The sequence below is a fragment of the Myotis nattereri genome (genome assembly GCF_964212035.1).
Source record: "Myotis nattereri genome assembly, chromosome: 1".
Lineage (NCBI taxonomy): Eukaryota > Metazoa > Chordata > Mammalia > Chiroptera > Vespertilionidae > Myotis > Myotis nattereri.
In genome coordinates this window covers 164,421,057-164,446,944 of record NC_138075.1, presented here as the reverse complement: position 1 = coordinate 164,446,944, position 25,888 = coordinate 164,421,057, and the positions used below count along the sequence as shown (strand labels likewise).

The window sequence follows — 25,888 nt, the reverse complement described above, 5'->3', positions numbered from 1 at the left end:
ACACCCTCCTGATGTTAAAGAATTAAACAGGGGCCAACACAAACTCTGACAGAAATTTGATATTTGCATGAAGTGAAATGGAACCTTTGTTATTCTTTTTTCATAGATGCAATCTCATAGAGAAATGAAATGACAATTTTCTAAAGCTTTCCCCTGCTTTGATTTTAACAAATCCCCTTGTTCATTCCTTGCTTAAGGGGATGTTTGAGCTGAGAGAAACAAAGTTACCAGCCATATCCAAGTAAGATTCAGACATATTTTGGAATGTCTGGTGAACAAATAGAGCAATCCAATCAGAAGGTGAATGTGAAATCTAATCCTATGGGAAGCAGGTAATTATGATGATCCTCACCTAGTAAGAAAATCTTAGTGGCAAGAGTAGCAATGCCAAATATTGAGTCTTTTCTGTTGAATGAATTTGCCTCCTAATGGACAGTCCCCACTGGATTTATGCCTGTGTCGTATAGATTGCAAAGGGTTTACAAGAGAAATCTAGAAGACCTGTTTCATAAAAACACCAGTAGACATCAGTACGACTTACAGACCACTCTAACAGAGAATAATGCAAAGGAAGAGCAACATTATCCCTCCAGTTGTGATCAAGGGCATTGGTGGAAATGCCCAGCAGAGAGCTCCATCTGGCAAGAGACTGACACATCTGCTGGAACAATAACTGTCCCAGTGAAAACACACTTGTTTAGGGGCATGGCTGAGACAGCCCCTGAGGACTTCCAGAAACACCTGAACAGGGGAACTCTGCAGAAAACTAAAAATCCTCTCACTCAATAGTAGACAACAAACATATATTTGAGTTATTAACATAACGGTGACTCTATATCACAATCTAATGAAGCCTGGGAAAACTTGTTACATATATAAGAAGAATTAATCCTTATTTCCATTAGGAATATTTCCAGTGGTCTCAATGTGCTTAGATTAGTCTGGCCAGTGTGGTTCAATAGTTGAACATCGACCTATGAACCAGGAGGTCACAGTTCGATTCCTGGTCAGGGCACATGCCCAGGTAGTTGGCTCAATCCCCAGTAGGGAGTGTACAGAGGCAGCCATTCAATGATTCTCTCTCATCATTGATGTTTCTATCTTTCTCTCCCTCTTCCTTCCTCTCTGAAATCAATGAAAATACATTTTTTTAAAAAATACACTTAGATTATTGATATACATATCCCTTCCAATAAATTGTAACACAAACAGCAGAAAGGTATTTTTCCCTCTTCACTATGGACATTGAGCTTTAACATACTATGAAGCTACAACACTATAAAGCACTAGTAGTAGTAGTAGTAGGGGTGTTATTAGTTGCACTATTAGCAGTAGTGGCATTACTATCACTATAAGTAGATTGTCTAGTTGATAACATGATTCCCAGCCTAGAACCTTGTCAATCCTAGAAGGAAAAGAGCTATGAATAAAAATTGAAAGAGTAGAAAAACAAAGATGGCAGCATAGGTAAACACCGGAAATTGCTGCCTCCCACAACAACTTCAAAAATACAACTAAAAGACAAAATGGACATCATCCAGAACTACAGGAAGGCTGGCTGAGTGGAAATTCTACAACTACAAGGAAAGAGAAAAGCACACTGAGACTCAGAGGAGGTGTGGAAGTAAAGTTCAGAGGTACGGAGGCACGCGTGTGGAAAGGAGCTGGCAACGAGGATGCGGCTGTCTTTTTGAATAGGGAGGGAGTCACAAGCCCCTGAGTGCTCTGAACTCCAGTTCCTGGAAGTCTCTGGGGACCCAGACTCATACGAGGAGAAACTGGACTGCCTGGCAGCAGGCAGAACTCCGAACTCGAGGACGGCTTTCTCTCAGAGGTGCTTGCAGCAATTATCAGGACACTGAGACTCGGGGCCTCTTAGGGCAGGGCTGATGATCACCCATAGATGTTTTCTCCACCCTGTTGATTCCCTGAGACCCCGCCCCCACTGAAGCTTCAGCAGAGGCTTTTGCATATGAATGCCCTGGCCCTTTGCAATCTGAAAATTACCTAACAAACTGCAGCTGGGCCAGACAGACCCAGAACTTCCAAGAGGAGGCCCAAGGCCCCACAGCAGTTTACACTGCTTCACAGCTGGGCCTCATCTGGGCACCTCCAAACCCCAAACAAGGAAGGGGAATCTGCAGATCCCTTCGTAGCTCCTCCTGGGTAGCCTCAGGCAGAGGCTAAATTAGCACCTCCTTAGATCCAAGAGCCAGTGAACCCAGTGGTCAGAGTGGGACCATCCAGATTACAACTCCTCAGACCCATAAGGGACACACTCAGGGGGCAGACTCAGTGAGCACCAAAGCCCAACTGAAGCAAGTCTTGCCTCACAAGGGTGTCTTCAGCATGGAAGTTCTCCCACCGTAGACACAGCTGATTCTCACAGGCAAATTCCTCCCAGTGATACCTACAACAATCAAGGCTTAACTACAACAAGACTGTGCACAAAGCCCACAAAGGGGTGTGCCAAGAGTGTCCACCTCAGGTAACGGGGGGTGGGGGCTGAGCCACTGGGCCCTATAGGACACCTATGACACAAAGCCACTCTACCAACACAGGGAAGCATAAAAAATGCAAAGACAAAGAAACAGGTCACAAATGACAGAAATGGAGGAAAGCAAACTACTGAATATAGAGTTCAAAACCACACTTTTAAGGTTTTTCAAGAATTTTCTAGAAACCGCCGATAAATTTAGTGAGACCCTGGAGGATATGAAAAAAGACCAACTAGAAATTAAGCATACACTGACTGAAATAAAGAATATTATACAGACTCCCAACAGCAGACCAGAGGAGCACAAGAATCAAGTCAAAGATTTGAAATGCGAAGCAGCAAAAAACACCCAACCGGAAAAGCAAAATAAAAAAAGAATCCGAAAATACAAAGATAGTGTAAGGAGACTCTGGGACAGCTTCAAGCATACCAACATCAGAATTATAGGGGTGCCAGAAGAAGAGAGAGACCAAGATATTGAAAACCTATTTGAAGAAATAATGACAGAAAACTTCCCCTACCTGGTCAAAGAAATAGACTTACAAGTCCAGGAAGCGCAGAGAACCCCAAACAAAAGGAATCCAAAGAGTACCACACCAAGACACATCATAATTAAAATGCCAAGAGCAAAAGACAAAGAGAGAATCTTAAAAGCAGCAAGAGAAAAACAGTCAGTTACTTACAAGGGAGTACCCATACGACTGCCAGCTGATTTCTCAACAGAAACTATGTAGGCCAGAAGGGAGTGGCAAGAAATATTCAAAGTGATGAATACCAAGAACCTACAACCAAGATTACTTTACCCAGCGAAGCTATCATTCACAATTGAAGGTCAGACAAAGAGCTTCACAGATAAGAAAAAGCTAAAGGAGTTCATCACCACCAAAACAGCATTATATGAAATGCTGAAAGGTATTCTTTAAGAAGAGGAAGAAGAAAAGGGTAAAGATAAAAATTATGAACAGCAAATACATATCTATCAACAAGTGAATCTAAACATCAAGTGAATAAAAAAATCTAATGAACAGAGTAAACTGGTGAATATAATAGAACCAGGGGCATGGAAAGGGAGTGGACTGACAATTCTTGGGGGGAAAGGGGTATGGGGGTGCAGGAGGAGACTGGACAAAAATCATACACCTATGGATGAGGACAGTGGGGGGGGGGGGGTAAGGGCAGAGGGTGGGTGGGAACTGGGTGGAGGAGAGCTATGGGGGGAAAAAAGAGGAACAACTGTAATAACCTGAACAATAAAGATTTAATTTAAAAAAAATTGAAAGAGTTATTCCACCAATCTCTAAACACATTGAATATATGGTTTTGACACTCCTGAGTATAACACAAAAGGAGATAAGGCAGACAGATCATCCAACGGCTTTGGGTCTGGAGTGCAGAGACAAAAGCTATAACAACTAGCAGAGCAGCAAAGAAAAACTACACAGCCTGCATGTCCAGCAGAGCAGCAGGTGGTAGTAGAGAGGTACTGGAAGAAACCAGGGAATCCACTAGAGTAGCTGAAAAGCAGCCTGTTCCTTTGGTTCAGTGGTAACTCCAAAGATTGCTGCACCCTATAAAGTTTCTGGAAAAGAATATGGAGCCTCACAATACTTTCTTTTGTTAAAATAAGTGTTAGACATCTAGACCATCTTTCAAATGGAATTACCTAATATAGCCATGAATTTTAAAGATATATATACAGTTCTGATGGCATAAAGAGCAAAACTTCTCATTTGTGTTGTACTTTCTTTTTATTTAGAAATGAAGCAGAATTCCCTAATTGTGCCAATTTTAGGCATAATCACTAGTGAAGTACACAAATGTAAAACTCTGGCTAATATAATGTAGCAATCTATAATAATAAAAGCATAATATGCTAATTAGACCTGATGACCTTCTGGACAAAGCCAGGGCTGCGAGGGAAGCCCAGGTCCCGGGTGCTAGAGGGAAGCCGGTGCCAGCAGACAGAGGAAAGAAGACCTACTCTTGCATGAATTTCATGCATCGGGCCTCTAGTGTTAGATATATTGGACTAGAGGCCTGGTGAACAACATTCATGCACTGGGGGTGGGTCCCTCAGCCTGGCCTGAACCCTCTCGCAGTCTGGGACCCCTCAGGGGATGTCCGACTTTTAAACCGGCAGTCAGACATCCCCCGATGAGTCCTGAGCGCTACTGCGGAGGTGGGAGAGGCTCCTGCCACTGCCACTGCACTCGCCAGCCATGAGCCCAACTTCTGGCTGAGCAGTGCTCCCCCTGTGGAAGCGCACTGACCACCAAGGGGCAGTTCCTGCATTGAGCCTCTGGCGGTCAGCACACATCATAGTGACCGGGCGTTCCACCGTTCAGTCTATTTGCATATTAGGTTTTATTATATGGGATATTTGATATATTTCAGGCAAAGAATATCTAATATATTGATTTACTATAGCCTATAGATTTATTTAAAAGCAATATTTTAAAACAGAGCACTTTAATAAAGCATCTTTTACATCATAATTTATAGCCTAAAAAATACATGCTAAGGTTTTATATTAATTCTTTTAACACAGCAATTCAAGACCTTGAGCAAAATTATGTCCAAGAAGCTTTCTTCAATAATTCACATTATTGTGATTTTGTGGCTCAACTATTAACAATTCTTTAGATAATCCAGTAGAAGGAAAGATTATGCATACATATACACACACCACTTAAGACATTAGCAGATTCCTTTCCCTGTGTATACACTAAAATTGTTTTTATTTAAACCATGAGAAGAAGCAAGCACTTAACTCACTAACCTTGCTGTACTCAGGTAAATGTTCCCATCTAAAATGTAATTCAAAATACTTTTTAAAATACAGACAGAAAATGAAAACTAAATTGATGCACTCTTAACTCTAAATCATACTCTCTTTATGTCAAGAAGTGTTGACAATACCAACTCCAAGGTCATTGTCAACTTGGAAAATCATTAGCAAATAAAATATGACTTAACTGAAACAAACTCAGCATGGAGCTGCATTATTTTAAGTGAATGTTGTAACATAACTTGAAGAAGAATTACTAACTGTCACTCCCAATGACAATGAAATAAATGAAGTGGCTATGTAACTTTTCCCCCAAGTCATTTCTATAATTAAGTATGGAAATAGAATTTATGAAGAATATAAAGTCCCAAAGTGCATCAATTTAAACACTAATGGACTGCTTTCCAGTGTGGCAGCATACAGGTAGTTCCCAGCATGTTATCATTAGCAAATATGTCAGTGTCATAATTCCAACTGCAAACTCTGCTTGTGAAATCTGCCTCTAAAAACTAAATGTCTAATGATTACCTGGGCTCTTCGAAAACACAGAGAGAGAAAGGCTAAATTTTATAATTCAAAATGTTACATAAAATAATTTATACATAAAATTTCTCTTTATACATTAAATATAGCTAAAACATCACTTATTGGCTAGAGTCTAATACAACTCTCAATTTCAGAGTTGCTTCTATATTTAAGCTATATAAGATTCCTTCAGTAGATGCTATTCACCAGTCCAGAGAAGAACCACAATAATTATCCATTTATTGGATTATTTTCTTAATTTTCTATTAATATTCACATCTGGAAACTGAGCCCACAGCTTAAGAAAATGGTATTATCAGAAATTTGGATAAGATTTGAATTAACATTCCTATATTATCACCTTCACAGCAGCCTGTGAGAAACCTGGGGGGATTTTTTCTGCAAGAAAAACAAGAAAATAAAGCCTTCAGCTACTGAGCTTTACCACCTTATCTCTAGTTTCTCTCAAATTCAAGATGGATATTTCAGAAAATATCACAATTCAATTCAAATTAAACTTTGTTGAATCTTTTTTGAATATTAAGAACTGTGTGTTTAATTTATATATAAATCTATGTTTTTACATAATATGCTTTCTTAAAACAAATCTAGATATTTAGGCTAATAAACACAAGTTGGATTGACTCAATAATTACTAAAATAAGTTGTCAAGTAAACTAGACTTATTAAAATTGTGGGATAAATTTTCTTCTTATTTTGGTCTTCTATTAATAATATTTAGCCAGAATGAAATCAAATGTTAAATGTCAAAATAATGTTTATCTATATGTGAAAAGGTTTTGATTTTTTTCCAAGATTTGTTTTTGCTTTTTAGAGAGAGAGTAAGTGAGGAGAGAGAGAAACATCAATCTCCTCCATGACCCCCGCAACCTGGGCATGTGGCGTGACTGGGACTCGAACCAGCAACCTTTTGGTGCATGGGATATCCCCCAAGCAACTGAGCTACAATGGCCAGGGCTGTGAAAAGGTTTTGTACATCTGGGGAGGCTTGGAGGCATTACTCTGGTCTTCTAATAGATGACATATGATTCCAAAATAAAGAAATAACCTACATAAAGATATAATTTTAAAGCAAGAATAACATTTTGAGATAGGTTAAGTAAGAGTAATGAGAAAAGTGTTTAAACCATTATTTTTGTTATTGTTCCTTGCATAATTTTTGTTAAATACTGAACATTTTAAATGGTAGAGTGTGGCAACTCTGTAAATCAGAATCTCCCTCACCCCAAGAGGTTGGTTTGTTTGTTTGTTTAGTGATTTTCCTGGACCAGTTCTTTAAATTCTGTATTCATCATGTGTGTCCACTTAAGTCTCAGACTGAATAGCTGAGTAGTCAGCCGGGTAATGGTTGGAAAGAGGTTTCCTTAAATGCTTTGAACCAATAACTCTCCAACCTTTGCAGACATGCTCTGTGCATGTGTTGAGGCACACCTTCACTACTCAAGGAGGCAGTTTAAAGGTTGTGCCTTAGCCTTCACTTCCTGCTTGTGTAGAGCTTGAAGGTCATATAAAGATAAGAGCTTTGTACCTTCTTACATCTGTTTTTTGCAGTGATGGGTTAACAATTCTGTAACTACTTTCAGAGTTTTATAGGATTAAGCAAATATACTGAGATAATGGGAGCCAGATTTCTCACTGTAGGAGAAGGGAGTTCAAACATGCAAAAAACTAGAATAAACCTATGGGGTTGGCTTAGCATTGGGAGGTTTCAGTACAAACTCACAGTTTTAACAGATAGAGAAGAAATAAGTATATATTTCTAATTTTGTCCTCTGAGGAGGCCTAAAAACAATGATAACACAGTAACAATGAATGTATCTAGTCACTAGTGCATTGATCTTGTTTGGATATCATTTTCCACTAAATGGAAGTAGGGCTTTTTGAAAGAATGACTAGTTCCAAGGTTGGGACAGGGGGGAAAATGAGGTGAAGCTGAAATGTCTTACTGTGCCCAAAGGTGAGGAAATGCTCAAAAAATGATGGGAATATGTAAAAAAAAAAAAAAAAGATGCAAGAAGCAGTTTGAAAGGGCTCCCAAGGATCAAGTCTGAGGTAATTTAACCTCAAAATAAATAACGAGTAATAAATTATAACCCTTTCAGTAAAACAGAAATTCTGAATCCATACTGATATAAATGAGAAAGAAGATAAAGTTCTTCTTTACACAGTAAGTGTCAAAAAATAAATGTGAAAAAGATGGAGTTAGAAAATCACAATTTGATAAACATCACAGTAAAACTAATTCAAGCATCATCAATGGATGTTAAACTAGTGAGAGTTTGATGAAGAACATAACATATACTTATTCTCAGAGTAACTCCTCTATAATAAATTTTTAAAAATAGTAACTACATTGAATAAAAATGGAAGACACCACTTTAAGTTAACATCAGCAATTACAGGATAAATTACATCCTGTGCTTTGTATGTCGTGCTTTGAGAAGCATATATCACATCTATAGTATTCCTGCCAAAATATAGTCTAGTCATGAGAAAATATACACAAACCCAAAATTGAGACATAGTCTACAAAATAAATAGCCTGTACTCTTCAAAAAGTCAAGGTTGCAAAACACAAAGAAAGACTAAAGAGCTGTTCCAAATGAAAGGAATCTAAAGAGGCATGAAAAATAAATGATGTAATACCAGATTGGCCTCTGGACCAAAAAAATTTTTAAAAAGATCATGAGGTAATTAGCAATATTTTCAATAGATCTATAAATTAGATAATAGTATTATATGAATGAAAGTTTCGTGATTTTGATAATTATATTCTGGTTATAAAAGAGAATGTCTTGTTCTCTGAAAATTTACAGTGAAGTGTTTAGGGATAAAGGAGCATCATGCCTTAAACATACTCTCTAATTTCTTAATAAAAATAATAAATGTATAGGGAGAAAAAATGATATAGCAAATGTGATAAAGTATTAACTGCAGGATCTGAATGAATGGCATATGAGAATTTTTTGTATTAATCTTATAACTTTTCTATCAGTCTAAAACTATTTCAAAATATAACTTATTTTTTAAAAAAGAAATTAACTATAAACAATGGATGAATTAGATCTAATACATGTATACATATATATATATATGGTTAAACCTAGAAAATATAACATTAAGTGAAACAGTAAGACACCTATATACCAGATGATACCTTTTACTTGTATGTTTTAAACCATACAAGTTATTCATGCATATAATAAAATTTAGTGTTTACTTTAACAAAAGGAGAAGAATGAAGACAGGGAAATTGGGTAGGTTAATAATTGTAATAATATATTTATTTTAAAATATATCTAATTCAAGTGTGAGAAAATTTTATGTTTTATATGTTATGAAGTGTACATGGTATCAGTTATTATGTTTGTACTATTAAATGTGTAATTATATAAATTACATTAAAAATATTTTAAGAAAAAAACTTTCAATAAATCAAAGAATCTAAGACCCAAAAATGCCTTAATATACCTATTGTCACAAACAAATGGTTTCTGAAGGTGAGCCTAAGCCTAAAGCTGGAGACATAAACAAACAAAAAACTATTGGGAATGAAGGTCAAGCCAAATCCTGAGAGTACCTATTCTTTGCCCAAGGTGTCTCTTCAACCTCTTCTTAAATCTACACTTAACTTTTGCCATTTTCCTCACTAGGATTACTTCTTCCAGATCTCATAAAAGTGTGAAAATGCAATACATTTAAAGCACTATATATTTCAGTCTACTAATTAAGTAAAACCAGACATCTCACCCATCTATATTTATTCTCTGTATTCATGGGTAACTCATAAAATCTTGCTTCAATTCAACTTTTGCCAAGTTTGAAATTTAAAACCTAGACAAGATCGAGCTTATATATAGGGTGTCCCAAAAAAAATGTATACACACTTTAACAGCTGGTAACTCAATTTTCATTCCATTTCAGGGTTAACTGATTTGAAATAATGGGTGAAGTCAGACTAAGCTTTGAATGAAGAAACTTTATCCTTAAGTGCCATTAGTCTTTTTTTATGGGGATACATAAAAAACAAAATTTATGGTACAAAACCTGCAACAGTCAATGAATTGAGGGTGCACAAATACCGAACAAAATGATTCTTGATGTTTGCGATTCCATTGCTTTGAGTTATCAGCAGTGCCTGGACCACAATAGTCATCAGTTTGAAAACACGTATTGACAAAAAAGATTTATTCATTCCTATATTCATTTAAATTTTGAAAATGAACTGTCTCTTAATAATGACTTTATAATCATTCAAAGTGCATATACATTTTTGGGACACCCTGTATTATGTTTGATGTTTTAATAAGAGAAGTTCCTTACCTTATTTATAATCATTTATAAAATAAATAATATACTATCAAATTCTAATTCCTTTATAATTAAATTTTCTTTTTCATTTTCAAATTCAAGAAAAGAATATCTATGTATTGCATATGATTATACATTATAGCAGAGACTTCTAGACTTCTAGTATTTCCTCTTTTTCCTAGACTATGTATGTCCCAGACTCCTTTGGGATTTAAGTATGTCTATGTTCTAGAGCTTCAACTCTCAGGCCTGGCCTACAAAATCTTCCCACTAGCAGTCCACCATCCTCTTTTCCTTCTGCCAGCGGGACGCAGAAGACAACAAGCTCTCAGGGTATGAAAGTAATGCAAATGGAATAAACCTGTGTCCCTGAATCTCTACCTGGAGGATAATCTCTTAACAAAGATTGCCCTTATTATTGAGGAGAAAAAAAAGATTTCTGATGTATTAAGCCACTAAGGTTTGGGAGTCTATTTGTGACTGCAATTAGTGTTACATTAACAAAAATAATTATAATTAATTTTTCTAATTGTCAATATGAAATGCTTTATACTCACAAACTGAGGTTTATAGTATGCTGGACCTAGTGTGATATCACTAGCAGGTGGAAGATGTTTTATAATACTGCCATCCTCATTAATATGATAACCATATGATCGTCCATAAGAAGGAATTGAAGGAACAATCATTCTGAAAACTGAAGGTAACCTTGAAATTTTCTGTAAAAAAACATTTTATATTATTTACTCAAAGGCAAGAGAGAAGAGAAGGAATGAAGAATCAAATATTGAAATTTACTAAAAGGCAACTATTAAATATTGATTTTATGAATTTCATAATATAAACCAAAAATCAACAATCAACATTACTTGTGTTATGCTATCAGAGTATCTGCTATGCAAAAACAAACAATATATTCTGTAACATTTCCTGATTTCATTCCTTCCCAGCTCCTGACTATCTCCATATTATTGGTGCCCTTTATTAATAATCTAATTGTGCAGATTGTGTAGCAAGAAAAATGTCTATGACATAATGCTAAAAGGAAATAAAAATATAAATATGAAATTTAATCTATGACTACAGCTATGTAAATTATGTGAAATTATATATAAGTGAATAAAGTGATATACATACATGATTTAATACTGAAAGGAACTATGAAAAAATTAATATAATATCAATATTAGAGTCATGAGTTTCAGGGTAATTATACTTCTTTCATATTTTTCTTTAGTAAAAAATATCTTATATGCCCTGGCTGGTTTGGCTCAGTAGACAGAACGTTGACCCATGGACTGAAGGGTCCTGGGTTAGATTTTGGTCAGGAGCAAATACCTCAGTTGCAGGCTTGATTCTCAGCCAGCCCTGGTCAGGATGCATGCAGGAGGCAACCAATCAATGCGTCCCTCACATTGATGGTTCTCTTTCTCTGTCTCTCCCCCTCCCTTTCACTCTCTCTAAAATCAGTGGAAAAACATCCTCAGATGAGGATTAACAAACAAAAAAAGGAAGAGAAAGAAAAAAATACTACTATAAAATATATCAAAATACAGACATTTAAGTCATTTACCAATCTGGAAAATTCCTTATTAAGAATATACTGATCCTCTATAATAAATAAAGTTATTAAGTTAATTAAATAATTAATTGATTTTATAGTTGGTGCACATATGCCCAATATATAATTATGTTATGAAAATACTGTCACTGACTGAAATTTTTTTATCATTAGAGACAACTATTAAGTAGTTTTAGTGATATTTAATGATACTGATTACCAAATTAAAACAGGAAAGCACTAAATAGCTTCCCCTCTACTCTCTACTTTCAAAACTTATTTGCATCATGTCAAGACTTTCCAAAATACGGCCCCCACATCCTCCCCAGCTTCTATTCCTGCTACTCTCCTTTGCACCAAGTATTACAAAGAACTTTGTTCTCCACTGAACACACCATGTCATTAAATACCATAATGTCTTTATTCATGTGTTTTTTCTCTGCCAGAGTGGGGTTTTTTACAATTCTTTTTAACTACTTAGTGAATCCTTCAAGATGCAGTTCAATTGTGATATCCTTAATCCCTCAAAAAACTCTCTTCTTTGGGCTACTAGTAAACATTTTATTATGATACTGGAGGCCCATTGCATGAAATTTGTACACAGGTAGGGTCCGTAGGCCTGGCCAGTGATCAGGGCCAATCAGGGCCTTCCAGCTACTATCCGGGGCCTTCTATCCCCAGCTGTCAGCTGCTGGCTGGGGCCTTCCTTCGTTCCATGCTGCCCACAGGTGGTCATCACATGTCATAGTCACCAATAGAACTCCCGGTCTCCCAGTCCAACTCCCATGGGGACACTTTACATATTAGCCTTTTATATATCCTACTAGAGGCCCGGTGCACAAAAATTTGTGCACTCGGGGGGGGAGGGGGGGTCCCTCAGCCCGGCCTGTGCCCTCTCCCAGTATGGGACCCCTCGGGAGATAACGACCTGCTGGCTTAGGCCTGCTCCCGGGTGGCAGAGGGCAGGCCCAATCCCTAGGTGCAGCCCCTGGTCGGGCTCAGAGCAGGGCCGACTGGGGAGTTGGGGCACCACCCCCTGTCATGCACAGAGCAGGGCGGATCGGGAGGTTGCGATGTCACCCCCAGTCACGCTCAGGGTAGGGCCGATTGGAGGGTTGGGGCACTGCCCCCTGTCACACACAGAGCAGGGCGGATCAGGGGGTTGGGGCACCGCCCTCTATCACCCACAGAGCAGGGCCGATCAGGGGGTTGGGATGCCACCACTCTCACACTCAGGGCAGGGCCGATGGGGAGGTTATGGCTCTACCCCATCACACACAGAGCAGGGCCTGTGGGAGGGGTGGGGGTTGTGGTGCCACCCTCTATCACCCACAGAGCAGGGCCGATCAGGGGGTTGGGGCGCCGCTACTCTCACACTCAGGGCTGGGCCTATGGGGAGGTTATGGCTCTACCCTGTCACACACAGAGCAGAGCCCGTGGGGGGGGGGGGGGGGGGGCGCCGCACCCTTTCACACACAGAGCAGGGCCAATCAGGGGGTTGGGGCACCGCACCCTGTCACACACAGAGCCGCAGGGCGATCAGAGGTTGGGGAGCTCACCCGTAACAGGCACAGAGCAGGGCTGATCAGGAGGTTGGGGTGCCTTCCCCTGTCACGAACAGAGCAGGGCAGTTAGGGAGGTTGTGGCCCCACCCCCTGTCACACACAGAGCCGCAGGGCGATCAGGGGGTTTGGGCGCTGCCCCCTGTCACGCTGATCCTGGTGCCGGGAGGCCTCGCGGCTCTGCTGATCCTGGTGCTGGGAGGCATATTACCCTTTTACTATATAGGATAGAGGCCTGGTGCATGGGTGGGGCTGGCTGGTTTGCCCTGAATGGTGTTCTGGATCAGTGTGGGGGTCCCCACTGGGGTGCCTGGCCAGCCTGGGTGAGGGGATGATGGCTGTTTGCAGCTGGTCACACACCCTTCAGGGTTGGGGTCCCCACTGGGGTGCCTTGACAGCCTGGGTGAGGGGCTGAGGGCTGTTTGCAGCAGGTCACACACCCTTCAGGGTGGGGGTCCCCACTGGGGTGCCTGGCCAGTCTGGGTGAGGGGCTGAGGGCTGTTTTCAGGCTGGCGGGTGACGGATGCTCCCAACCGCTCCTTTTTTTCTTTTCTTTTTTTTAAATTCTGGGCCAGCTTTAGCTCTGAGGCTCCAGCTCTTAGGCCTCCGCTGCTGAAAGTAGGTAATCGAAACAATGTATAACTCCAGCTCTGACTCCAGCTCTTAGATCCCAGCTCACTGAGAGCTGGTTTCTGGGGGTTTTTTTAGCTTCTATATTTGTTAAAATGTTTCAAACTGCTGGCTCAGAGGCCGGCAAGGCAGGCGGGGAACGTTGGAATCCTCCGTCACTGAAGCAAGCAAGCCTCATGTTAGTTTCAAGCTGCCTGGCTGCCGGCCACCATCTTGGCTGACAGTTAATTTGCATAACTCCCTGATTAGCGAATGGGAAGGGTAGCAGTCATACGCCAATTACCATGTTTCTCTTTTATTAGATTAGACTAGAAGCCCGGCTGCCTCAGCCCTTGCAGCCCTGGCTTCATCCTGAAGGTCGTCTAGAAGGTCATCTGGCCAGTTCTGCTGTTCAGCCATTCAGTCGATTTGCATATTATGCTTTTATTATTATAAATATAATAAAAGGCTAATATGCAAATTGACCGAATTGCAAAATGACCAGTTGCTATGATGTGCACTGACCACCAGGGGGCAGACACTCAATTCAGGAGCTGCCTCCTGGTGGTCAGTACGCTTCCACAGGACAGCGCTGCTCAGCCAGAAGCCAGGCTCATGGCTGGCAAGCACAGCAACAGTGGCAGGAGCCTCTCCCGCCTTCGTGGCAGTGCTAAGGATGTCCAACTACCAACTTAGGGCCAGCTGGCAGTCGGACATCTCCTGAGGGCTCCTCGACTGCGAGAGGGTACAGGCCAGGTTGAGGGACCCCCCTGGATGCACTAATTTTGTACACTGGGCCTCTAGTATATATGTTTATTAAAATCTCATTTCATCAACATTTTTATACTGAATTTCATTCATTATTTTCCTGTTAAAATTATAGATTCCAGGGAGCAGTGATTTGTATTCTATATATTATCAGTGCCCGGCTTTATGGCTGATACTCATAGTTACTGAAAAAATGTCTGGTAAATCCTTACATGAGTAAGTAAACATTTACGTGTCTCCACACGTGAAATGGAGAAAATTTAAATCCTATATAATAAAAGGCTAATATGCAAATTGACCAACCAGCAGAACGAGCACTTGCTATGACACACACTGACCACTAGGGGGCAGACACTCAACGCAGGAGCTGCCCCCTGGTGGTCAGTGCACTCCCACAGGGGGAGCACCTCTCAGCCAGAAGCCAGGCTCATGGCTGGCAAGCACAGAGGCAGCAGCGCTAAGGATGTCCAACTGATGGCTTAGGCCAGTGGTCAGAAAACTCATTAGTCAACAGAGCCAAATATCAACAGTACAATGATTGAAATTTCTTTTGAGAGCCAAATTTTTTAAACTTAAACTATATAAGTAGATACATTGTTATTAACTTAATTAGGGTACCCCTAAGGCTTAGGAAGAGCCACACTCAAGGGGCCAAAGAACCGCATGTGGCTTGCGAGCCGCAGTTTTCCGACCACTGGCTTAGGCCCACGAGGGAGTAGGCCTAAGCCATCAGGGGGTCATCCCCCAAGTGCTCCCAGATTGCAAGAGGGCACAGGCCAGGCTGAGAGAACCCCCCCCCCCCCGCCAAGTGCACAAATTTCGTGCACTAGGCCTCTAGTATACTAATCTCATTGTCATTGCACTGACATTATTCAACTGAGTACTGAACCCTAAAATATATTCTCCTAAACAAACAGGAAACTAATTCAAATTTAATTAATATGAGTTATGTGAAGAAGTTATGGCAAGAGAAGATAGAACCACTCAAAAGAAACCATGACCAAAATCTGAAAGATTACATTATTTATTTCAAAGAGGTAGGCCTTTGGTGTAAAAAATATTCATTTACATAACACCAACATACCTTTACAAACATATTACCTGCTAGTCCCCTACACAAATTCCTCATTCCAGTCAAATAATATCATATACATATACATACATATACATATACATATATATATATATATATATATATATATATATACATACGTATATATATATATATATCTTTACCACTTAAATGTTAAGCTTTTTATTTCAGGAATCATGTTTTAAATTTCACTGATTGTATTAACCACTTGAACAGAGTTTCATATATAAACACATATACAGGTAAACCATTGAGATGGTTTCTAAAAATCTTCCTTACTTTCTGTTCACCATGGATATAGGAAGTGACTATAGATTATCCAAAGCAAAAAAGAAGTCAGATGGCAATACAATTAAAAACTTAAGTATACAAAATCAAGCGTTCATTTAACTATAAATAACTATTATATGGATACTAATATACCTACTACTTTTTATAGTATTGCTTTTTAAATGCACTTAACATCACAGGAAACACTGAACCGTTTCTACTTTAACTAAAAGAAATGTCATTAGAAGCATACTTTAAAATTGCAACCTACTGATTGAAGATGCTCTTTAGCCTCTAGAACTTTTCTCTTCATGGTATCTAAGGCTCCAGGACAAAATTGATCATAGCTTGCCGGTCCTGGACTATCGGAAATAAACTTCTTAAAACGTTTCTCCCGGTTTTGTAGACTATGGCCACCTTTTATATTACACTAAATTGAAGAGAAAAAAATGAAGTAATTAAAAGAAGCACTTTATAACTAATACCTATTTGATAAGTACATGTTTATATGAACAAATAGTTTTTAAACTCAACCTGAGAAAATTAAGGCCCGTGACTGAAGACCTAGTCCTAAGAGGATGAGAAACTGACAATGATACCTGTCAGTTTTAACTCTAAACTCAAACTAAAACTTACTCGGAGCACTCTAAGAAAATGAAAAACTCAGTTTTAGAATAGGTATCAGAGACACAGGAGTCTCCAAAGCTGTGGAGCAAAAATAAAGAGTGTATAGCCCAGCCAATGTGGCTCAGTGGTTGAGTGTAAACTTATGAACTAGGAGGTCACAGTTGGATTCTGGGTCAGGGCACTTGCTAGGGTTGCAGGCTCAATTCCCAGTGGGGGTTGTGCAGAAGGCAGCCAATCAACAATTCTCTCTCATCACTAATGTTTCTATCTCTCTCTCCCTCTCCCTTCCTTTCCGAAATCAATAAAAATATTTATATTTAAAAGAGTATATGCTTACAGGCTCATGGAGAATTTATACCTCTGAAATGAGCTAAAAAATTCTGGTATTTATATTGCAAGGAAAAAAGTAAATCTTCTAAGCTTGCTATGATTATTTATTTTTGTGAATAACATTTTGGTCATTTCTAATGATATTTATGTAGTTTTACTGGCACTTGCTTGATTTTATGCTCAGATTAATTTTAAACATTTTTCTTATTGCAGAGAAGGCACTAGGAAATGTCTTCCATGCCTAATATCTGAATTCTCTCGAATCAGAATTATCAACTGGCTAACTGCCAGTTTATTCAGATAAAATTCCATCACAGTTTCTATAAACAGTCATAGTGCAGTTATTCCAAAGATGATTCATAATAGTGGCTGGCATTTGACTGATCAGATACAATTTTTTTTAAGTCACTGATTTACCAACAGATTTTTTCACATGATATATATATATATAATCAGTTGTTCACAATCACTATTCACTGAGCTTATCTCTAGTTTGCATCTTATTTACCTTCATTTGGCTTTTAAGAAGTACACAATAGAGGTCTTCTTTTAAAAAAATGAGTCAAATTATATTCTTAAATAGCCAATTCACTATTTGATTACTATTTTAATAAGATCAGAATTCCTATGTTTAAAGAGATTGGATCTATAATAAACTTTAATGATTTTGCAAAAAACATTACAAGTTATATAAAAAGTTAAATCACTCTAAGAGAGAAGGCCTCCTCAAATTTTGATTATTTGAAAGCCATTACTATGGTCTCTGGGATCTTAAAACTCAAACTGCAATTTAAATTTACATTGAATACTTTTACAGAAGATTTAAAAATTGATCTAGATTTTTTTAAACTATGATACAAATTAACCAGAATATTTTCAGGTTATTCATATTTCATAATTACCAATTCTACTGATTTTATAAGAGGTTACAAAAGGAACTGCCGTATGTCAGATAAATGACCCAAAAATATATTACTGATTGTGCATTTTATATGAAAACCTCTGAGAAAATGGTTTTACTACTTTTTGAGTACTGACTTTTGTCTAAATACTATAGTTATTTGATGAGTTATTACATTGTCAGCAACCCCCCAACACTATAGGGGCAATTCTCATCTGAAGGATGAGGACATGAACTGTATCATATGTGATGTCCTATCACTCAGCTCTAGTAAGAGATCTCTCTCAGATCAAAAATCAAACCTAATTTGGACATCTATTCCTAGGCCTACATAATAAAAATTATAAAAGAAACTATTTGTCTAGATCCAGAGAAGAGATTCCACATCTAGAACCATTCTCATGTAGCAAGAAACAGAATGGTACCTACCAAGCAGAGATAGGTCAGAAATTGGAAAAGAACAGGACCAGAAAACATAAGTGAATTTTGTACTGACACTTTGAAGTAAGAATCCTAGGAAACAGGATATGAACAGAACAAGGCAGGTAACTTAAGGGGCTAATTATCTACTAAAGGATCAAAAGCCTACACTTTGTAAACTTGATTCTTCTCCTTTTATTTTAATTCCTTTATGTTCTTTTCTACTAAACAAACTTCCTTTCAAAAAACTCAGCATGCTTCATTATATTCCACAAATGAGTGAGATCTTGTGATATTTATCTTTCTCTGACTGGCTTATTTCACTTAGCATAATGCTCTCCAGGAGTGGGGGGGGAGGGGGGGGCAGGGAGGGTAGGAGTAGGAGATCAACCAAAGGACTTGTATGCACGCATATAAGCATAACCAATGGACAGACAACTAGGGGGGTGAGGGCATGTGCCAGAAGTTGGGGGTGGCTGGGGGGAGGTCAATGAGGGAAAAAGGAGACATATGTAATACTATATGTAATACTTTAAGCAATAAAATAAAATTAAAAAAAAAAACTTAGCATGCTTTAGATATGCTAAAGGAAAAGTGATTTTGCCATAACTGGGCAAGAGTTGTAAAGGCAAAGGTATACCCAACCTCCCTCCCCACCCCCTACCCCCTGCCCAACTTTGGAATAGTAATGATGCCCATAATCAAAGTGAAATAGCTTTAAGGGATACAGAGAACCACACAAGACCAAATTATGGCACGCAGTTCCAACACCTAAATGTTCTACTTAATAAAGCTTCAGGTATTTTGTATTTTACACTGGAGGTAGGCCCTCACAACCACAACCCACATTTTAGGTTTTTCAAAATGTCATTTGAAGTCCCTAAATAATATTTACTAGTACTAAGTATTACTGATAGAAAGCAACATTTCAACCTATGTTTCCAAAAGAAAAGTTTAAAAAAAAGTTAAATACGCATATTAATTTCCAATAGTATTATCCCTTTAATTATGTTCCATATTTACAGAATAATTATGTAAACTATGTCACATTACAATCATGTTTCCTAATTCATCCATTTGAAATGAAATAAACCTTATTTCTTAAACAGTGTGATAAATGCACACTTCTTAAACTTCTAAAAGTTCTGCAAGAGTTTAGACTAAAACTACACCCCCCCCAAAAAAAAAAATCAACAGCAATTAAGTAAATAAATTAGAAGTCATTTTATAAACCAAGGAAATCAATCTTCTTCTGGCATTTGTTTAAAATTTTAAGAAGAAAAACAGAGACTACTAGAACTTTTTTCTTGATCATTCATTACATAAAAAAAGCATAATTCCTAATTCCTTATTCTTTAAATCCAAGAAATTTACCCAATTTGAAATAAAGTAAATTTTAATCTAGATTGTACTTTATATTATCTCACATGGAATTGACTAAAATCAGTATTAATATAAAATAACATTCCAACATCCTGACACATAATTTTTAACAAGTTTAAATTCTACCTATTGTGTATTTTACTACATTTCCCTCTTAGAATACTGGAGTTATGTATCAGTTTTAATAAGGAAACTGTTGGTAAAACTAGAAAGCCCATACATCCATTAATATGCTAGTCTGTGGACCATGGCATGGAAGTAGGTGTGACACTTCTAATGATTACATTTAATGACCCACTATCGAATTTTTTGCTTTTTGTCCTCTAAGCTCTAGCATTCTTAAAGTTTTAAGACAGGGAGAAGCAACATATGTTCCATTGAATTGGAAGCTGAGACCACCAACTGACCATTCCAGGGTCTTTATGCTACAAAGCAAAACGCAAAATAAGGACCTACCCAGTTTGTCAAAGTGGTTAGAGCATTGCCCAAGGACTGAAGAGTCCAGGGTGTGATTCCAGTCAAGGGCTCAATCCCCAGGGTTGGTTGGGGTTTGTGTGAGACAACCAACTGATGTGTCTCTCTCACATCAATGTTTCTCTTTCTCTGTCTCTCCCTCTCCCTCTACTCTCTCTAAAAATCTATGGGGAAAAAATATCCTCTGGTAAGAATTAACAAAAACAAACAAACAAACAAACAAAAAAACAAAAAGCAAAATAAGGAGGTTAGTGCATTGACTAAGGTGTTAACCTGACCAGGTCTGAAAAACAAGACTAATGAAAGCCAAGGTTAGATGGAACACCAGGGACACCCTGCAGAGCTTCCTCACACGGTAATACAGGGAAAATGCTAAAAAAACAAGTTTATTTAAAGGTGAAACAAGCCTGAGAATCAAGAGTTCAGGCTCCTTAGAACTGAAGATTCTGATCACCCCACCAAACTAAAAACTACCAGATAAAGTGCTTGTTGAAAAGATGGGGAAAGTGGAATGAGTAATGGAAAAAATTCTTAAATTACCTATAACCTCATGATCAGTTACAGAAACAAAATAGGTTCCTACCACTATTTCCTTACTTCCTCCATCCCTTTCTTTCCCTCTTCTATTATAAAATGGCAACATTAATAATGTTGAAGTGTATTGAATGCCAACTATAATCAGGCACTGTTCTAAATGCTTATTAACATTTAGTCCTTAGAAAAAGCCTATAAAGTTATTACTCCTATTTAAAAGTTGAGGAGACTGAGGCCCAAAGAGCTTAAAGGTTAAGATTAAGTCTCACAGCTTAATCAGTAAGTGGCAGAGACAGATTTTTGAACCTATGTAGTCTACCTCCAGAGCCTACAGTCCAAACCACTTCTTTATACTATCTCATGTTATACTTCCTATTTAATCTATAGGTTGCCAAATAATGAAATAGAAATGTGAAAGAACAAGAGAATTAATGGCTTTAATCTATTAATCCAGGATTCATTTGGTAGTAGTGACACTGTAATATCACCTCTTCATGCAGTAGCTAGATAGTAGTTTGGCTACTCCCAGGAAGATAATTGCTTTTTTAAAAAAATATATATATTTTATTGACTTTTTACAGAGAGGAAGGAAGAGAGAGATAGAGAGTTAGAAACATCGATGAGAGAGAAACATTGATCAGCTGCCTCCTGCACACCTCCCACTGGGGATGTGCCCGCAACCCAGGTACATGCCCTTGACCGGAATCGAACCCGGGACTCTTCAGTCCGCAGGCCAATGCTCTATCCACTGAGCCAAACTGGTTTTGGCAAGATAATTGCTTTTTGTAAATTACATATATATGGTAAGAATAACTCAGTGTGTGTATGTGTGTGTGTGTGTGCATGTGTGTATGTATGTATGTGTATTGTGTGTTGTATACATGAGAGAGGAGAGAACTGGGCAGTGAAGGGGTGAAATGTAATGGAAATTAATTGTATTAATCTATCCAGCATCTCTTCTATTATCTACTCAACTAGAGGCTCGGTGCACGAATTGATGCACTGGAGGGGTCCCTTGGTGTGGCCTGTGGGGATTGGGTTGTAACTGGCAGTCCAATGCTGCCTGCCACTCCTGCCTATCGCTCCCACTCATCCCGGCCCACTGAGCCTGCTGTGGGCTCATGCCCAGTCAGTTCTGATTGGGAGAGGCTATGCCACTGCAGCCCATACTGAGAGGAGTGATGGTGGGGGCAGTACTCTATTGGCCCTCTGAGCAGGTGGTGGTATGCCCTTGTCGGCCCAGGATCCGGATCTGTCCTGCTAACATTCATGCTGGTTGTCGGGAGCAACCTGGAGGCCACTTTCATATTATTTCTTCCTTGTGGGGTGTCTAGGGAGGGGAAGCAGACGCGGTGCCCAAGGCTGACTTCCAGGAGGCTAGTGGTGCTGTCGGGTCCATGCCAGCGGAGCCGATTTGTTGGTGCCTGGTCCGTTCTCCAGAGATTAGACCTGCAGGAGTACTGAGGAAGTGAGTGGCTGCTGCCAGGCTGGTGGGGTCAGTCAGATGAGCGGAACTCTCGCTGCAGGAGCGCACTGACCACCAGGGGGCAGCTCATGCTTTGAGCATCTGCCATCTGGTGGTCAGTGCGCATCATAGTGACCAGTCTACCAACTGGTCGTTTGGTCGCTTAGGTTTTTATATAGAGACTAGAGGACCGGCGCACAAAATTTGTGCACTCAGGGGGGCAGGGGGGCGTCCCTCAGCCAGGCCTGTGCCCTCTCGCAGTCTGGGACCCCTCGGGAGATAACGCCCTGCTGGCTTAGGCCTGCTCCCGGGTGGCAGAGGGCAGGCCCAATCCCTAGGTGCAGCCCCTGGTCTGGCTCAGAGCAGGGCCAATTGGGGAGTTGGGACGCCACCCCGTCATGCACAGAGCAGGGCGGATCAGGAGGTTGCGATGCTACCCTCAGTCACCCTCAGGGTAGGGCCGACTGGGGGGTTTGGGCACCGCCCCCTGTCACACTCAAGGCAGGGTTGATGGGGAGGTGGTGGTGCCACCCCCTGTCATGCACAGAGCAGGACCCATCAGGGGGTTGGGGAGCTCCCCCCTGTCACGCATAGAGCAGGGCCTATCAGGGGGGTTGGGGCTCCATACCCTGTCACGCACAGAGCAGGGCCGATCAGGGGGTTGGGGAGCTCCCCCCTGTCATGCACAGAGCAGGGCCCGTGGGGGGGGGGGGGTTGGGGCGCCGCACCCTGTCACACACAGAGCAGGGCCGATCAGGGGGTTGGGGCGCTGCCCCCTGTCACTCAGAGCAGGGCCCATCAGGGGGGTTGTGGCCCCGCCCCCTGTCACACACAGAGCCGCAGGGCGATCAGGGGGTTTGGGCGCTGCCCCCTGTCACGCTGATCCCGGTGCCGGGAGGCCTCGCGGCTCTGCTGATCCTGGTGCTGGGAGGCATATTACCCTTGTACTATATAGGATAGAGGCCTGGTGCACGGGTGGGGACCGGCTGGTTTGTCCTGAAGGGTGTCCTGGATCAGGGTGGGGGTCCCCAACTGGGGTGCCTGGCCAGCCTGGATGAGGGGATGATGGCTGTTTGCAGCTGGTCACACACCCTTCAGGGTTGGGGTCCCCACTGGGGTGCCTGGCCAGTCTGGGTGAGGGGCTGAGAGGGCTGTGTTTTCAGGCCGGCGGGTGACTGAAGCTCCCAACCACTCTTTTTTTTCTTTTTTATTCTGGGCCAGCTTTAGCTCTGAGGCTTGGCTCCAGCTCTGAGGCCTCGCTGAAAGCAGGTATCTGGTTTGTTTGGGTTCTATAATCGAAACACTGTTTCAATTCTAGCTTTGAGATCCCGGCTGGCTGAAAACAAGTTTCTGGGGTTTTGTTTAGCTTCTATATTTGTAACAATGTTTCAAACTGCAAGCTCAGAAGCTGGCAGCGGCAGGTGGGGAATGTTGGAGTCCTCCATCACTGAAGCAAGCAACCCTCATGTTCGCTTCAAGCTGCCTGGCTGCCGGCCGCCATCTTGGCTGGCAGTTAATTTGCATATTGCCCTGATTAGCCAATGTGAAGGGTAGCGGAGGTATGGCTAATTACCATGTTTCTCTTTTATTAGATAGGAAAACAGCATATTCATCAGCCTTGGGATAATCAAATCCTAGCCCCCTTCCCAAACTTTTGTGGGGGTTTTAAATTTTTTTAATTTTTAATTTTATTGAATTTATTGGGGTAACATTGGTTAATAAAATCCTATAGGTTTCAGGTGTATAATTCCATAATACATTATCTGCATATCATACTGTGTGTTCACCATCCAAAGTCAAGTCTCTATCACCCTTTATCCTCTTTTACCTCCCACCATCCCCCTTCCCCTTTGGTAATCATCACACTGTTATCTGTGTATATGAATATTGGGGGTTTTCTGGCTTATTCCTTTGAACTTTTCACATAGCCCCATAACCCCTCTCCCCTCTGACAGCTAAAATACTTTGTCGTTTTCAAAGTAGCTTACAAACACAGGATATCCTATCCCTGGAGTCACAGGTGTTGTTCCATAATGAAACCAGACCAATCAGATTCTCCCTACTGAGAATTTTAATCCTCAGTGGAGTCACATGTAAAAAATGAAAGGAAGCAAAAAAAAATTTTTTAAACATAAGAAGAAGGAAGAGAAGGAGGAGGAGAAGGAGAAGAATAAGAAGAAGAAAGGTAGTGGGGGGAAGGAGGAGGAGTTTAGAAGGAAGAGAAGGAGGGGGAGGAAAAAAGGGAAGGGGGAAGAGAAAGAGGAGAAAGAAGAAAACATAAATAATTATATCTAATGGCAGCTTCCTATTAAAAGGTGCAGAAGTTTCTACTACTGAAATACCTAGAATTATCTTAATCCTATCCTGCCTTAAGACTTGACTATTCAATATTCCTTAAGTCTATGAGCTTCTCAAGTGCCTTTCCTATAAATCTTTCATTGTAAACCTAGTATCTATCTTTAAAATCTATTTTATTGCTTGTAACCAAAGTTTACTAACTGACAGAATGGTTGCTATTCTCAACTCAGGGAGATTAATGCAAAAGTTAAGGCCTCAGTGACTGTATTTGGGCCTCCAACAAGGGAGAGAAGGTCTGGTGGGGTCAGTGAGGAATCATTATTTATGAAGGCAAAGTGTGTGGAAAGAGTGGAAGGTGATATTCGTGATTATGAAGATGTTAGAGTTACATCACTGTTTTTTTAACATAAATAGAATATCAAAAATATTCTTGTCACACACTCTTGAGAATGTATAGAATTAGGAGACATATGTTTCCGTTTCAATAGTTCTGGCTTTACAATATGTGTTCAACCAGCATTGAAACACATTTACTTTCTCTTATTCTAACAACAAAATATAGATCAAAAGGAGAAAGAAGATAATATGAAGGGAAAAAAACAATTGACATGATAGTGTATTAAAGGAAGAAATCATAATTTTTATTAACTTATATAATTATCACAATTATTATAAACTTACCTTTTTTTCAGAAACATTATAGTGTGCTGGACCTGGAATAGCTTCCTCAGTGTTAGGGGCAATAGTGTTTCTGGCAGCCAGAGAAAGGAATGGTGCGTAGCCACCTATAAAAGTAAAATCATATCGGCGGCAGGTAAGGTTCCAATGATTTCAGAGAAAAAGCGCTCAAAATGCATAAAATCATTTATTAACTTCAACTGTTGATACTATACTATCAGAACTAACAGCTAGCTACAGAAGTTGTTGCATTTTAAAGATTCTAATGTAAAAGCAGAATTTCTATTAATATATGTATTAAATATAAGAACCTGAATTTGCAAAAATACCTAAAGAAAATAAGAAACAAAAGTCTGTTTTCTTCTAAGCATATGTGGTTGGAATAAAAATGGCAGTTATATTTAGCTGATAAAGTATTTTCATCCTCCAAAGACCACTGTTTTGTATTTTGGAACAGCATCTATTATTTGTAGACAATGACATATATAAGTTTATAGAGACAGCCTAAGTAGAAATAACTTACAGTGAGTTTATAACAAGTAATTAATAATGTCCCCTTGCTTTGATACATAGTTGGATTGCCTCACCCCAAAGGTTTATAAATAAAAGTTATAAATTTCACTGTAAAAGCAATCATAAACTTAGACAAACTTAGTAGACAGACAGTAGACAGACTTAGCCTGCTGAAAAACTGATAAAATATTTCAAGAACTGTATCAAGAAAATTAGTATAGTTAAAGCAACATAGATATTAAAGAAGAGATGGGAGCCCT

At 39.6% G+C, this 25,888-nt stretch overlaps 1 protein-coding gene across 1 annotated transcript in view; it reads right to left on the bottom strand.

Moving 5' to 3' along the window:
- The window catches only part of STPG2 (sperm tail PG-rich repeat containing 2), a gene marked incomplete at both ends in the record, with an annotated part of 119,268 nt that overhangs the window by 80,862 nt on the left and 12,518 nt on the right, over positions 1-25,888 (bottom strand). Inside the window, 3 exons of the mRNA XM_081110189.1 lie at positions 10,700-10,861; positions 16,277-16,435; positions 25,119-25,222. Of these exons, the coding sequence (XP_080966315.1) occupies positions 10,700-10,861; positions 16,277-16,435; positions 25,119-25,222 (425 nt within the window). The remainder of the gene's footprint in view (positions 1-10,699; positions 10,862-16,276; positions 16,436-25,118; positions 25,223-25,888) is intronic.